At 41.5% G+C, this 12,935-nt stretch overlaps 1 protein-coding gene across 1 annotated transcript in view; it reads left to right on the top strand.

The window, feature by feature from the left end:
- BRF1 (BRF1 RNA polymerase III transcription initiation factor subunit) overlaps nucleotides 1-12,935 on the top strand; it is a 181,435-nt gene that overhangs the window by 97,543 nt on the left and 70,957 nt on the right. The window contains exons 8-11 of the mRNA XM_068400188.1: nucleotides 6,610-6,736; nucleotides 8,273-8,312; nucleotides 8,402-8,494; nucleotides 9,188-9,466. Coding sequence (XP_068256289.1) covers nucleotides 6,610-6,736; nucleotides 8,273-8,312; nucleotides 8,402-8,494; nucleotides 9,188-9,466 — 539 coding nt within the window. The remainder of the gene's footprint in view (nucleotides 1-6,609; nucleotides 6,737-8,272; nucleotides 8,313-8,401; nucleotides 8,495-9,187; nucleotides 9,467-12,935) is intronic.

Raw genomic sequence — 12,935 nt, 5'->3', positions numbered from 1 at the left:
TTTCATAACTGGGGTCCTTTGCTCATATCCTGGGGACCCAGCTAGAGCTCTTTCAATGACTGCGTTGGTAATTTTCTGGAAAAATTAAAAGATTCATTCATAGAGATAAATGTATTGCCTGCAGCTTTTCTTACTTTCGTTTCTGTAATATATAGCTCACGTAAACTTCATGTCCAAGCTCCCAGTGCAGTCTCAAGCCGAGTAGGCTTCTGTGAGCACAGGCAAAGTGAGGAGCAGGTCGGTATGCGAGTCCAGAGTTAGGATGGGAAGAGAAGGTAACAGGGACCCGTGTAGCTGCGAGGTGGCTGCGAGGTGATGTTTTCCAAAATACCAAAGCTGTACCAAGGCCAGGCCTGAAGGGAAAGGCTTGAAGAAGTCTGTGTTCAGCTGTCATCCAAGTAAAGCCATGCTAAAATCCCGTGAAAGGTATCTGATGAATTAAGTGAGAGCTGTTTACCTAAGGTATTTGAGCATGTAGAAGGGTAGAGGATGCTCAGTACATCAGAGTTGTAGAAGTGCTCTTGGTTGAAGTGTGGTATGGACAGAAGCTTTCAGAAAACTGGGCAAGTTGCTTCATGTAAAGGAGCTTGTGAGGGTGTCCGCTGTGATCTCAGATCAGCAACCGTGGAGCTTCTTCACTGGCTGCTGTTGTGATAAGCTAAGAAAGTAAATTGAGAGATATTTTATGTCTCCAGTCAAATAATTTCAGTTGGCTTGTAGAGGATTTCTAGAAATCTTTCTAGTGTGGTGAGTAAGATACAACTTGATCCATACGGGTTGGTATTGCATACGTTTGTAAGTTGGATTGTCTGTTTTAATGGGAAAAGGTTTTATTTTTGAGGAATCCAATTTCACAGGCAATGTTCCTTTTTATAAATACGGCTTCTGTATAGCTAGTAAGCTAATATATTAATTAGATTCCTAATATAGTACTTCCTACTTATTTAAAAAATGTCATTTCAAAATCATTTGGTGTCTGTTACTTTTGATACAATAATTAACTTATTAGCACTAACTCAGGCTTAGATCTTGTAAACAGTTTTCTCTGTGTTTGACTTGCCTCATCTGAGTGGCTGTTAAGAAATTAAGCAGCGTGATATTTTTCTTTTCCAGGAGATCATAGAATGTTTTTGACAGACCACAGCAGAGGAACCATGCTAATGAAACAAAATTTTAAGGAATGCTAAAGCATTTTTTTTCATTAGCATGGTGTGAACACTTGAATCAGGGGGAAAAAAGAAGGAACAAAAAATTCCAGGTGGTTTAGACTGGTGGACTTCTGGGATGGACTGGGAGATCTGTCGGTGGGTTTATTGGTGGGCTAACCATGGGCACAAGTGTTAACCGGAGTTAACCGCGTGTGTAAGCGTTTGTAGAATTAGGGCTTTAAAATCTATGTTAACGATTTTGTGATAGTTTTAAATGTCTGTTTTGATGTGAGCAAGTAAAAGCGACTAATTCTAAAGGGTGCTTTTATTTAGTACAATAAATCTTTCAAGGTACCCATTCTTTAATACTTAGAAAAATGACAGAGAGTTGCCAGCAAATGAGCACCATAAATATCGGTCACCAATTAATTTGCAGTAAACGATTGTGTGTGTGCTCTCAGTCCATCACAAAAAGAGGTGAAAGGCATTAGTGTAGTACTCCGTGGAAGTTGTTTACATGAAAATATTTCTCTTTACAGTTGCTTTGGGCTGGGAACACAGACAGACTAATTTAGCCCAGCTCAGGTGATAAGTTGTAAAACCACAGTAACTGGATCGCCTCTAATTTTGTCCTTGCCTTTAGTCATGAGATATTCATATAGGCTTTGAAAATACCTGTTTTGTATTGCTGCAAGTACATGTAAAATTATATATATGTACAATGATTACATATAAAGAGATTATGCTTCTGTTTGTTTACATACTGGTGGATTCTAGAAAACTTTTTTTCATGTCATGTAGGAAGCATTTAATAACTATTTCTGATACATGTTCTGCAGTAAGTATCACTTTTAGGGTATGTGTTTACATACTTCCATAAATAGTTCATGCATAAACATTGTATGGCTTGGAAAAAAAATGGGGAGAGAAGGATGATGCAATAGTCTGTTACATTTGTAGGATAAAAACTAGTCATGGTTTGCCACATGAGTGCGAATTCTGAACTTCTATGAGTAAATGCACAGGTTTAGAGTGGTAGGCAGCCCTGATGAATGTTAAATTAAAACAGTGGGAATATACTGCAATATTTTGGTACTTCACTAAGATACAAAAGTAAATCCTGTACTTTTCCAGAGTTTGCAAATGTTGGAGTTGTCAAATCAGCTGATCTATTACTAGAATATTTGTTATTGATATGACACTTAAGATTATGTCAGTGTCATGTAGGCTATTACTTAGGGTTTTAATTGTTGATTTTGAAAAAATGAAGGAATTTAATTACCACCACCAGCTTAACTTGCAATAAAGTTTTTTTTTCATGTATTTCTGCTAACAATATGCCAATATTCAGCTTAGTACTTTTTTTAATCCATTAATAAAATACTTTAAGTACTTTAAAAAGACCTTTCACAACAGGTAACTGAAAGGCTGACTGCTCAGGCTAAATTTCACGTTCACTCTTTAAAAAACTAGTTGTCTCTGAAGCTGTAATTTGTTTGCCCTTCTGTATAGAGGTCCAGCACAAGGTACCTGTACTTTATGCTGCCTGCTTCTAGAGCCAGGTGCTGATTGTGTATACGTAGGAGGACACCATGGCTTTTCCTAAATGATCTCTGCTTACAAGTCCCTCTTGCACTTTGAACTTGGACTCCTGAAGCATTTGTGAGTTGGACTCCAGAAGACCTTGTTCTTTTACGTGCTTTGTCGCTCCCCACTGCTGCAGAGTTTCAATTAACCATTAAATCGGAGCAGCTAGCTGCACACAGGGGTCTTTTTTTTTTCCTTAGCTCTAGACTGGATTCATAAGTCTTCACTGGACGGTATCCCTGAAACAAAACAAAGTGAAAAAAAGTTGTTTATCACTTCAAAATGACTGACCCATTTTCCCTTATGGGGTGCCAAATTAAGTGTGAACAGAATCTGTTTACTCTTTTGTGCACAAAAGTGCTTTATCAGAAGACGAGCTGTGGTTTTGTCCGTAAGAGGATGAAACAAAAGTTGTGGAATTTTTTCTTTGAAAAAAAGGGTTGGGGTTAGGGGCAGATGACACCAAGCTCTGGAAAAACTTTTCTCCCAAAGGAATTTGCTTGAAAGAGTTCACTGTGAGAAACTGTAAGAGGAGGGTTTATACTGGAAGTTGAGCCTTCGCCTGAGCTGTGGTGGTTGCCTCTGCGTTGACTATAAATAGACGATACTTGTCTGCCAAATTTCAATTTTTAGAGCCCTTTTGAATTCGTGCCAAGGAAATAATATCTTAATTTCTATATCTGTTTATTTTCCTCCTTCTGTGCATAACTTGAAATGGCAACTCTTATTAGATTTTTTTAGATTAACAAAAGTGCAAAGTGAACTTTGACATTTTTATGTGGAACTTAAAAAATAGCCCATAGCTGTTTTATTTTTTCATGAGGATACTCCCTCGCCCCTGAAATTATTGTGCTTATAATTAAGGTTGCGTCAGTTTTTCTTAGCTGCCAAACTAATGTTACCTTGTTTCGTGCGGTGTAGACTGCTGCATGCATCAGTTTGTTGCCTTGGTGGCATGTGTCCAAACACTGGGTGAAATTAAAGAAATGTTTAAATACGTGTAGACAGGGTATTAGCCAATGTAAAATGTTCGGGCAGGCAGGTGGTTGGCAAATGCAGGTATTTATTTATATCAAGTTAAAGGAGAAAGTGTCGAGTGAGCAGCTCGCTCTCCCACAGAGATGATGCTCAAGCTGTGATCGTGACCATGAGGGATGGTTCATCTCAGGAGGAAGGCTAGAGCCTTGTGGTTAAGACCGGCAAGAAGTGAAGTAATAATGTGCTGCTCTAAATTTGGTCTTGCCACCAGCCTGTGCCTACACCGTCATGCTGGCAGCCCTCACTGCCGGGTGGTCAGCCCTCGCCCCGTTTGGCTTGGATCAGGACTGAGGAAGAGGAGGGCACAGGCATGGGACTGGATGCTTGTGACTGGGTCAGGCGGTCGAACCATGCTGTGCTATGGGTTTGAGCTCCTTGGTAGCCTCACACCAGCAAACATGACGTAGCTCTGCCCTGTCCTAGTGCAGATGCATTGAAGGTCTTAGGAGAGACGTGTGCTACCGTTTTAGCTCAGGGCTGAAGCTGGCGCTTGAGGTGAAGCTCGTGCTGGCTGCCGCCACGTTGGCTCACCCGTGGGCTAATGTCTGACAGGTGCAGGGTACGTGACGTGAGTCACATGACACGGTGGACAAGGAGAGGGACAGACAGAGCCTCAGGTGTCCGCAAGGAGATGTGCATGGGCTTAAGTGTTGAAACGCAAGCATGGTCATCTCATCTCGTCCCCAACCTTGCTTCATGAGTGACTGGTTTTGCTACTGGAGTTTTCTACGTTGCTCCACATGCCTGGAGGTGTTGCTCTTTTGGCTGGGCTCTGGGTCTGGCTGCTCATCTCAAACTCGCAGCAAGTGTGGGGTAAACAGACTGGGTGTCTTTGCCAAAGTCTGTGTTGGCTTTTTACAGTGGGAGGAGAATAACATTTTTACTAGGCAAGGCTGGATGGGAGGAGAAATCTTGCTGAAGTGGGACTGCCTGTGAGTGCATGGTTCATACATGGAGAGATGGATGACTGTAATTTAATGATGGTGCTGGGAAAATCCATGCTCCTGAAGTGATGCATGGATTTGGCATTAAATGAGTCCTGAATTAAAATAATAATAATAACAATGCCTAGCCAGGTTTTTCCTCTAGCCTGATAGATGAGGCTCCCTCCTGAAAGATGGGTAGTGCACGCTGGAAGCCCGTTAACGCTGAGAAAGATTTCTAGTCTGTTAATTAAAAGCTGGGTGCTGCTGCCAACAGCATCCTCCTCTCCTTTCCAGTTTGATCTGAAAGAGAGGAGGAGGGAGCTGGTCTCTGGTACTCTGAGGGAAAGTTTTAGGCTGTCAGTCAACTCTCGAATACATGGCTAATTTGGGACTTTGTGGAGATGCCTGAACTCCAAAAGTGAGACTAGGTTTCAGAGGCTCTCTTCTCCTCAGCAGCACTAATTCTGGCTGGCATAGCCATGCGTGGGCTCAGCGTGCTGCTTGCTGCTGGTTTCGTGTAGAGCTGCCCAGCTTCCCCTGTGCATTTCACGGCACGAGATGCCGCATGTGCCCAGTGGACTGTGTGCCAGGAGCTGGGGGCCTCCAGGCAAAGCGTCCTAAAGTTACGGCATGCGTACGTCTCTTTGCATTGGCTGTCTTCGCTTGCTCCTCAGTTCATAGAAAAAGAAATACAGATACGGATAGAATATAGGGAGAGAGCATGGCAAGGTGCTCTTGGCTTTCACCCTAGAGTTGGCTGGAAACTGAATTTCTGTCCTAGAGAAAAATCCTTCTTTGGAAGGAGTTTTGTTGCAATCAGAGGCAGAAGAGAAAACCATGACTGCATTTTGGGGAGGAGAAATGCTGAAGGGTCCTGGGCTGGGAGTACTGAATCGCCATTTTTATTTTCCTAGCTTTGCAGATGGAAGCTGTTGTCAGCTTTGGTTCCTCTGGAAGATGGGAATATTCCAGCGAAGCAGCTGCGGACCCATCATTGCCGTTTTCCTATGGAAAATGTTGATATTATTAAAAGGGCACTTTTTGTCAGAAGAGCATTCTGCCAGACATTTCCTGACCTGGCTTTGTACTTAACCTTTTGTCTCGCTTTCTCCATGTGTAAAATGGATGCGCTCATACTCAACCACCTGTATAAAATGCTGAAATTTGTGGATGAGCTTATGACAACGTGGTCTCGTTTAAGATTCAGTTCCTTTGAAAGATTCAGCTGCTTTCATGACAGTTCCCCATGGACCTAGTCCCATCTCTCACATAGGCAGGGACTTCTAAACATTAAACAAATACAAAGTATATTATTGTCAAATTACATGCATTCATCTATTCCATCTGTGCAACGTGCAGACGATCCCTTTATTTTACTATTTCTGCGCGTCCTGGGAAGATTACTTCTTGTCGCTCTTCCAGTCTGCTGAAGATATATTACTTTAACATTTGCTTTGCATAAATTAATGATGCTAACATATCAGGAATATTTTTGAGTGTTCTTCTAAATTATGATGGCAGATATTTTAGTTTGGGAATCTGTTTTGTTGTTGTTGTTGATAACAAAAGCAACAAGACAGGAGGAATGAGCGGTGGTTCTCGTCTCAGCTTTGTCGGTCTATACTTAATTGACCGTAGTGGCTGCGGTGTTTCTGTTCAGTCTTAGTTCAGCCAGAAAAGTGTGTGTTACAGACTCTTAACAAATCAAAAGCTAATTTGTGATATGAAAAGATAACTTTCTTTGCAGCAGATGAAACAATTAGTATCACTTCAGGTTTAATGTATTCTGCATTTGAGCCAGAGTTTCAAAGGATGACACGTTTGTTCTGTAACTTAGCAGTCTGACAAATCTTGTTACTTTTAAAGAAGTTCTTAAAGATGTTGTGGTAATGTACTGTATGCTTTGGTAGGTTGACAGAGTTTGAAGATACACCAACAAGTCAGCTAACCATAGATGAGTTTATGAAGATTGACTTGGAAGAAGAATGTGATCCTCCTTCGTTTACAGCGGGTCAAAAGAAGCTGAAGATACAGCAGGTGAATTCTGAACTGGGTGCTCTCTGTATTTCTCTTTTCCCTGTGGAAACTGACTTTTTGAGTCAGTTAATAGTAAATCCTAACTGACCACCCTTTGATAAGGTTTAGTTACATTTATTTTGAGGTTCTTGAGAGAAAAGTGAGCATTACTGCATATCATACCCATTAACTAAAGGATATTTTTTTGTTTTACTGGCAAAGGGATAGCTTCCCAGTTAAAAAAAAAAAAAAAATAAATTTAGAAGTTTTTCTCCTATATGATTTTTGTTCCCTCCTCCAGAGAGACTTGTACCTTCAGATGTAGCTTTAAACGTCCCCTGATGAGGGACTGAAGTATGTCTACCATCTTAGCCAGCTGCTGTGGGAAGTACAGAGTCACTGCTCTTGTTAGTGCAGATCAGGACATCTGGATGGCTGAGTAACGAGCACCAGCTGAACTTTTGTGCTTTGCAGGGTACCAGTGTTTGGTGCTTAGCCCACGACTGCTGTATTGTAGATGAAGGCTCAGCACACTCTGCCCACATGCTCCCCCGTTTGCAAGCTGGTGCAGTAACACTAAGCGCTGTTATCTCCTTTATGCTTGCTTTCCTGCTGCATGTGTGTTTCCTTTCTTGTGCCCCGACCTTTTACCAAAGCATCACATCTTTTTGTCCTTACAAAGCTGGAGGCTCTCGTGTGACAAGCTGAGCTTGTGACACGGAGGTCTTGAGTAGCTGTCCTCATGTCTGTACTTCTGTGTGCTGTATGCACTCTTCCACCCTGGTTAGCGAGGATCAGGGTTGCAAACGTGTAAGCTGTGTAACTGGATCAGAAACCATGCCCTGTTTTTAAGGTGATACCCATGGTCAGGAGAAGTGCCATTACAGATTACTTTTTTTTTTAAAGACATATGAAAGCAATAACCCAATTACTTTAATGAGACTGCTGTTTTTTTGTGTGGTACAGCACCTGCTTCCACAGAGATTAGTTCTCATGTGGCTTAATTTCTTTACAAAGCATGAGCTAAAGCTGGCACCAGAGGAGAAGATTTTACTACCGTCATAGCCATCATAGTTTTTCAGGGTTTTTGTTTTTACTGTTCTAAATATGCTGTAATTTAAAGGTCTGCAGGCATGTTTATAATATTCTCAGGAGCCTGACAGGTGCTGTGGGTCAGTTCCTCACTCTGCCATTGCCTGTGTGCTATGTCTGGCCTGGGCACTGCAATTTCAGCTCTGTCCTTGCACTTGCTCACATCTACAGGCACAGTCGTAGAGTCTGACTGCTGAAGAATGGGGCCTTTTATTTGCAGCTTGCCAGAGTGAAGGTTCCTTTTGAAGTATAGAGACGGGTGAGATAACATTTGACATTGGTCAGTATTTTGAAACTTGTCTGTCTTACCTGTCTGACACTACAAAGTAATTTGAGTTGGGATTCGAAACCTGCTTATTGCTTTTAAAATACCCTATCATCCTCTGCCTCTATATACAGTTCACAAACAGTACAAAGTTGTGGCGTTTTTTTAGTAATTTCATATTTATTTTATTTTCATTTCAGCTTGAGAAGGCGCTATCAAAAAAGCTGGAGGATTTTGAAGGTATAAGTTGTGTTTAGTGTAACATATCGCTCATTTGTTCAAAATTACACCAATGATTGCTGAGTTTTATTTTTATTTCAACACCACAGGTGAAATATCGAGCTATCAAGATGAAATAGAGCTTGAATTAGAAAACAGTAGACCGAAAGCAAAAGGCGTATTTGCAAATTTCACTAAAGATGGTAAGTCTATAACGTCTTGTGACTACTTAAATAGTAACGGGTTTAGATCCTGCAGGCAATCTTAAGTGTATACACTTTATTGTGATAAATGTGATCATGCTTGCGTAGTACAAGATCTCTGTTTTGTTGGGGTTATCTCTGCCAATTAGTTGGTTCATATATCAATCTTCAAAACAACTACATTGTTCATGACAGTGACAGTTCATTAACGATTTCAGTTGTTTTTCTTTCCTGGTGCAGTATAAGCTTGGCACTGGCACATGAGAATGTTCCTTTTCATCACTGAAAGTGCGGTGGGCTGGTATCTACACCCTTCTGTCACCAAATCCCCCAGCTGACTAAGCGATATGGAAGGGCTTTGTGCAGGCTGAACTGGCTGTTTTTCTTTTGTAATTATACCAGCAGGTAGCCACCTTCTCTCGCAAAGCCCTTTTACCTACCATAATTTGATAACATAATACTTCTATTTTAAATGATGACTGTATTCATAAAAATACATTTTAATAGCCAAGGTAATGAATTTGAAGAGTATCTGGAAACTCCATGTATTCATACATCCTACTAAAATATTGTGTATTTCTTCCACAGATTTTCTCTACAGATTTTTATTCTTTAAGTGAGCGTGTCTCTATTTATTTAGTTTCTGTAACAGATGGTATGCAATGATCTGTTGGGGCTTTTTTCCCCTTACAGATTCTATAGAAGATAATACCTCTAGCATACCTGGAGAGGAGGAGGCAGAAGATGAGGAACTGGAAGCAGCTGCTAATCACTTAAACAAGGACTTTTATAATGAACTTCATGAGAAGGACAGAGTAAAAAAAAATGAAGACGGGGAATGCAAAAATGGAAATGAAACTCTTGTAAGACCACCCGCACTGGAATCCTTGCTCGGCCCGCTGCCCACTGCAGCTAGTCTTGGCATAACGGAGTCCATAAAAGAGTGCATATCCACTAAGGACCAAGAGCCTGGTGAGTAGGAAATCAGTTCAGCTCAGAGTGGAAACTGGACACATGCAGCCAGTTGTGGGTTTCTTGTGTAATTTCCATGTATCTTGATGGTTACTGTGGTAGCAGTTCCGTGAATCACTGTAATGTCGAGGTACGGGAGGCTGGATGAGACCAGTGGTCTTGGTTGTTGTTGTTGGTCATTGGCATCTGCTCCTCAGGAAGCTGAAGGAAAATCTGGAGTGCCTAATTATTTTCTGAAGCCTGAGAATGTGTATCTCTTAATCAAGCAGATTTGCAGTCATATGATAGCTAATGGGCACATTTCAAGCCATGCAGTCTCAATTAGGAAATTGGAGGAAGCAGATTCCTGTAAATATGACTGGAAATTAAAACCCAAGTATGAGAATTTTAAATCAAGGCAGGCTTTCTCAGGACACATTTTACTGGAGTCAGACATGATGCAGTCTGTCTCTCTGATTGAGAATCTTTGCAAATGGCAAATATTTAAAATGTTTGTAAGAGCAAATAACTGGTTGTATGCTTTTTTCTTTGGTACGGACTTTGGTGTGTGTTGTGGTGGTTTTGCTCCATTTTTCTTAAAAAACCCAGATTTCTCTGTATCATATAGCTCTGTGTAATACAGTGGGAGCAGCACTGATCAACTAAGGAAGCCAATTTTGCCAGACCCATTAGAGCAGACAGTACTGCAAACAGCCAGTCGTCCAGGCAGGTTCGTTTGCTTTTTCATATGTGTGCTTGAACTTTATGGAGATGGCATTTTTTAAAATTCCTTTTGCATCTTAATGACACTGAGAACGGAAACTATCTAAAGGGCATTTTATTCTTTTCTGTATCGCAGTTAATTTTTCCATCCTGAGACACACCTGTCTGAATCTCTTTTGTCAACTTACTTGGGGGTCGATGCAGCAGAACATGTTATTACCCAAACTGTTCTGATGCTAATTTCTGTTCAACAGCACCTACTTATAATAAGGTACTCCCTGCCTCAATAGATGAACTGAATGCATTCAGAGTCTTTTTATGTTAGTGTTTGCATCCCAGAAACATAGCAGGATGATTGCATGTTTATATTTTGTACAAACAAAATCATATAGAAACAGTTGAGTGGTTTTGGTTTTATTTTAATTAAGATTAAGAAAATGGATGGCTCGTGGTTCGTCTTTCTCCTGGAAATCAGCGGTTCATGTCGAAGAGAGGTCAGTAATGGCTAGAAGCTGTTGTTGTCTGGCTAGGCAATGACCTGTAAAAATGAGTTCCCAGTGATGGACATTTCTCAGCTGGCATTGCTATTGACCATTTTAATGGACAGGCTGAGGACTGAGTTTAAAGATGAAACTAAGCTGGTATAGCCAGGTATGTTGCTCTGAGTTGGGCTTCAGGCCGGTGGGCACGAGAGTGCATGGCTGCTCGTGCTATGGCTTGTCTGTGTTTGCTGTCTGTTTTCTTTCAAAAGTGGAGGACGTGCCAAATGAACGGAATTTCAAAACCGAATAGGTTTCAGTATGTTCATTCTCCTTTAATGCATTTGAGAAATCATTGTGGGTGTTTGAACCTATTTTCTTAACATGTTGTGAAACTCACATGCCGAATTACTGTTTTGGTTTTATTTTGATTGCAGATCCTGCCCCAAACTTTTTTTTTTTTGTTTTTGCAGTGACTCTGCTGATTTATTTTCATCATTTAGAAGTTTCGTGTTGTCAGATTCGCTTTGTCTGTGTCTGTACTGCGGGGTAGTTGTGCTGGGGTGCGGTTCCCAGTCTCCAAGCCCTTGCCGCACGATGCCTGTGTGATGTCAGTGAATCATCTCCCTGAGGACCTGGTTTCCTTCGGGAAGTCATCTGGGTTCAGGAGCAGTAACGGAGCCTCGATCTGTTTTGGATGATCGGGAACCAGGTCTGGCAGACAGGCTGGGATGTACACCTGGCTTGCAGTTGGCATGTTACTATGCAGAATAAAGAAAAGCTCTTGTTAAGATGCCTCCCGTTGGTCACCTGTGCATTGTAGCTCTGAACACCGATGAAAACCAGTGCAGATGTTTCTGTCACATCAGGCAGCGATGTCTTGCGTTCTGCCTGCTCGTTCTGGGAAATTTGTGAAAGATTTGTACGTGGAGGTAGTATCTTCTTCTATCAGGCCAACTGGTATAGTTGTAAAAATTAGACAATTTCCAGGTTTCCGGGCCCTTCTTCAAGTCTGAAAAAGAAGCGACAGTTTTCAAAACTGAATATAGGATGAAAGCAGTTGCTCAGAGTTTAGTTTGAGATGGTACGACTATGGATCATCTTGAAACAAAAGTAGCTGGTACCTGTGGAGGGAGGAAGAAGAGATCATAAAATTTCCTGCATTTATCCTGTGTGTTTGAATTCAGTTTGGTGTAATTTATAATGTGCATCTCAGCTCGCCATAGGTTTGCTACGGTATTTCATGTTCCTAAGTCAGTTGGAGAAGGGGGAGAGTCATCCTAACATTGCATCCTTAAGGTGACATGTTGGTCCTTCTCCACAGCTGTGTAAGTCATAAACCAGGAACCTTTCCCTTCCCTCAGCCCTCTCCAACCCTGAGTCATCTTCCACTGTGTGGACCATCTGGATCAGGTTGGGCTGGAGACCTTAGTTAGGATGATTTTGTATCTCCTGCTGGGCTCCATGTGTTGTTGGATGGGTGTATTATGTCCGGTCAGGGCAGCGGTTGGAACCAACATGCCTGGTGCTACATGGTGAGGACTCCCAACAAACCCTTGTGGTGATACACTGCGTGGTTGGGCATGTGGCTATTAAATAGGAGCTCAGCAAGCAGGTGCAGTATGTGCAATGTTTGGCCTCCTTAAATGCAGGGTATCTCGTCTCCTGTCTGTAATGATCTCTCTTCCTCAAAAAACTCTCTGCTGTAGGTACCTTCTACAAAGTCTTTTCATTTGGCTTTTGCATGTGGTAATTCAGTGTATAATTGCCTACATCAGCTGCTTTGGGAAATCTTCCACCTTTGTGCTACGGTGGCTGCAGCAACAGCAGAAGGTTTCTCACAAACTGCTTATGCAGATAAGACTTAGGTGCAGAGCCCAAGTATTAAGAAAAAATTAGTGTATTTTTGCTCCACTTACAATTGGTATTTGAGCAGTGTGAGCTTGTCTATATGAATGTTTTATAGAAAGCATAGTATTTTAGCAAATTTGCGTTACAAAGAGAGCATGTAAGGTACTGGGTTAATGAGTCTGAGGCAGTAAAGTGCTTAGAATAAACACTACATTTGACTGTTTTTCCTACAAAGTGTACTAATTTGCAGAGACATTTAAGCTGAAATCTGTTTGAAGCTTTAAGAGCTACTTCTTTCTTATTCTCTATGATAAAAGTGCTTTATAGTGAGATCTCAGTTTCAGAGATGGAGGTCAGGTACATCAGTCTGTCCATTTCCCTGGCCGTGCAGCATCCCAGCATCCTCTCCACTCTCTCTGTGCTCTTTCTGATTCTGC

The sequence above is a fragment of the Nyctibius grandis genome, chromosome 4 (genome assembly GCF_013368605.1).
Source record: "Nyctibius grandis isolate bNycGra1 chromosome 4, bNycGra1.pri, whole genome shotgun sequence".
Classification (NCBI taxonomy): Eukaryota; Metazoa; Chordata; class Aves; order Nyctibiiformes; family Nyctibiidae; genus Nyctibius; species Nyctibius grandis.
The sequence above is the reverse complement of the archived record's forward strand: the minus strand, read 5'-3'. Positions and strand labels throughout refer to the sequence as shown.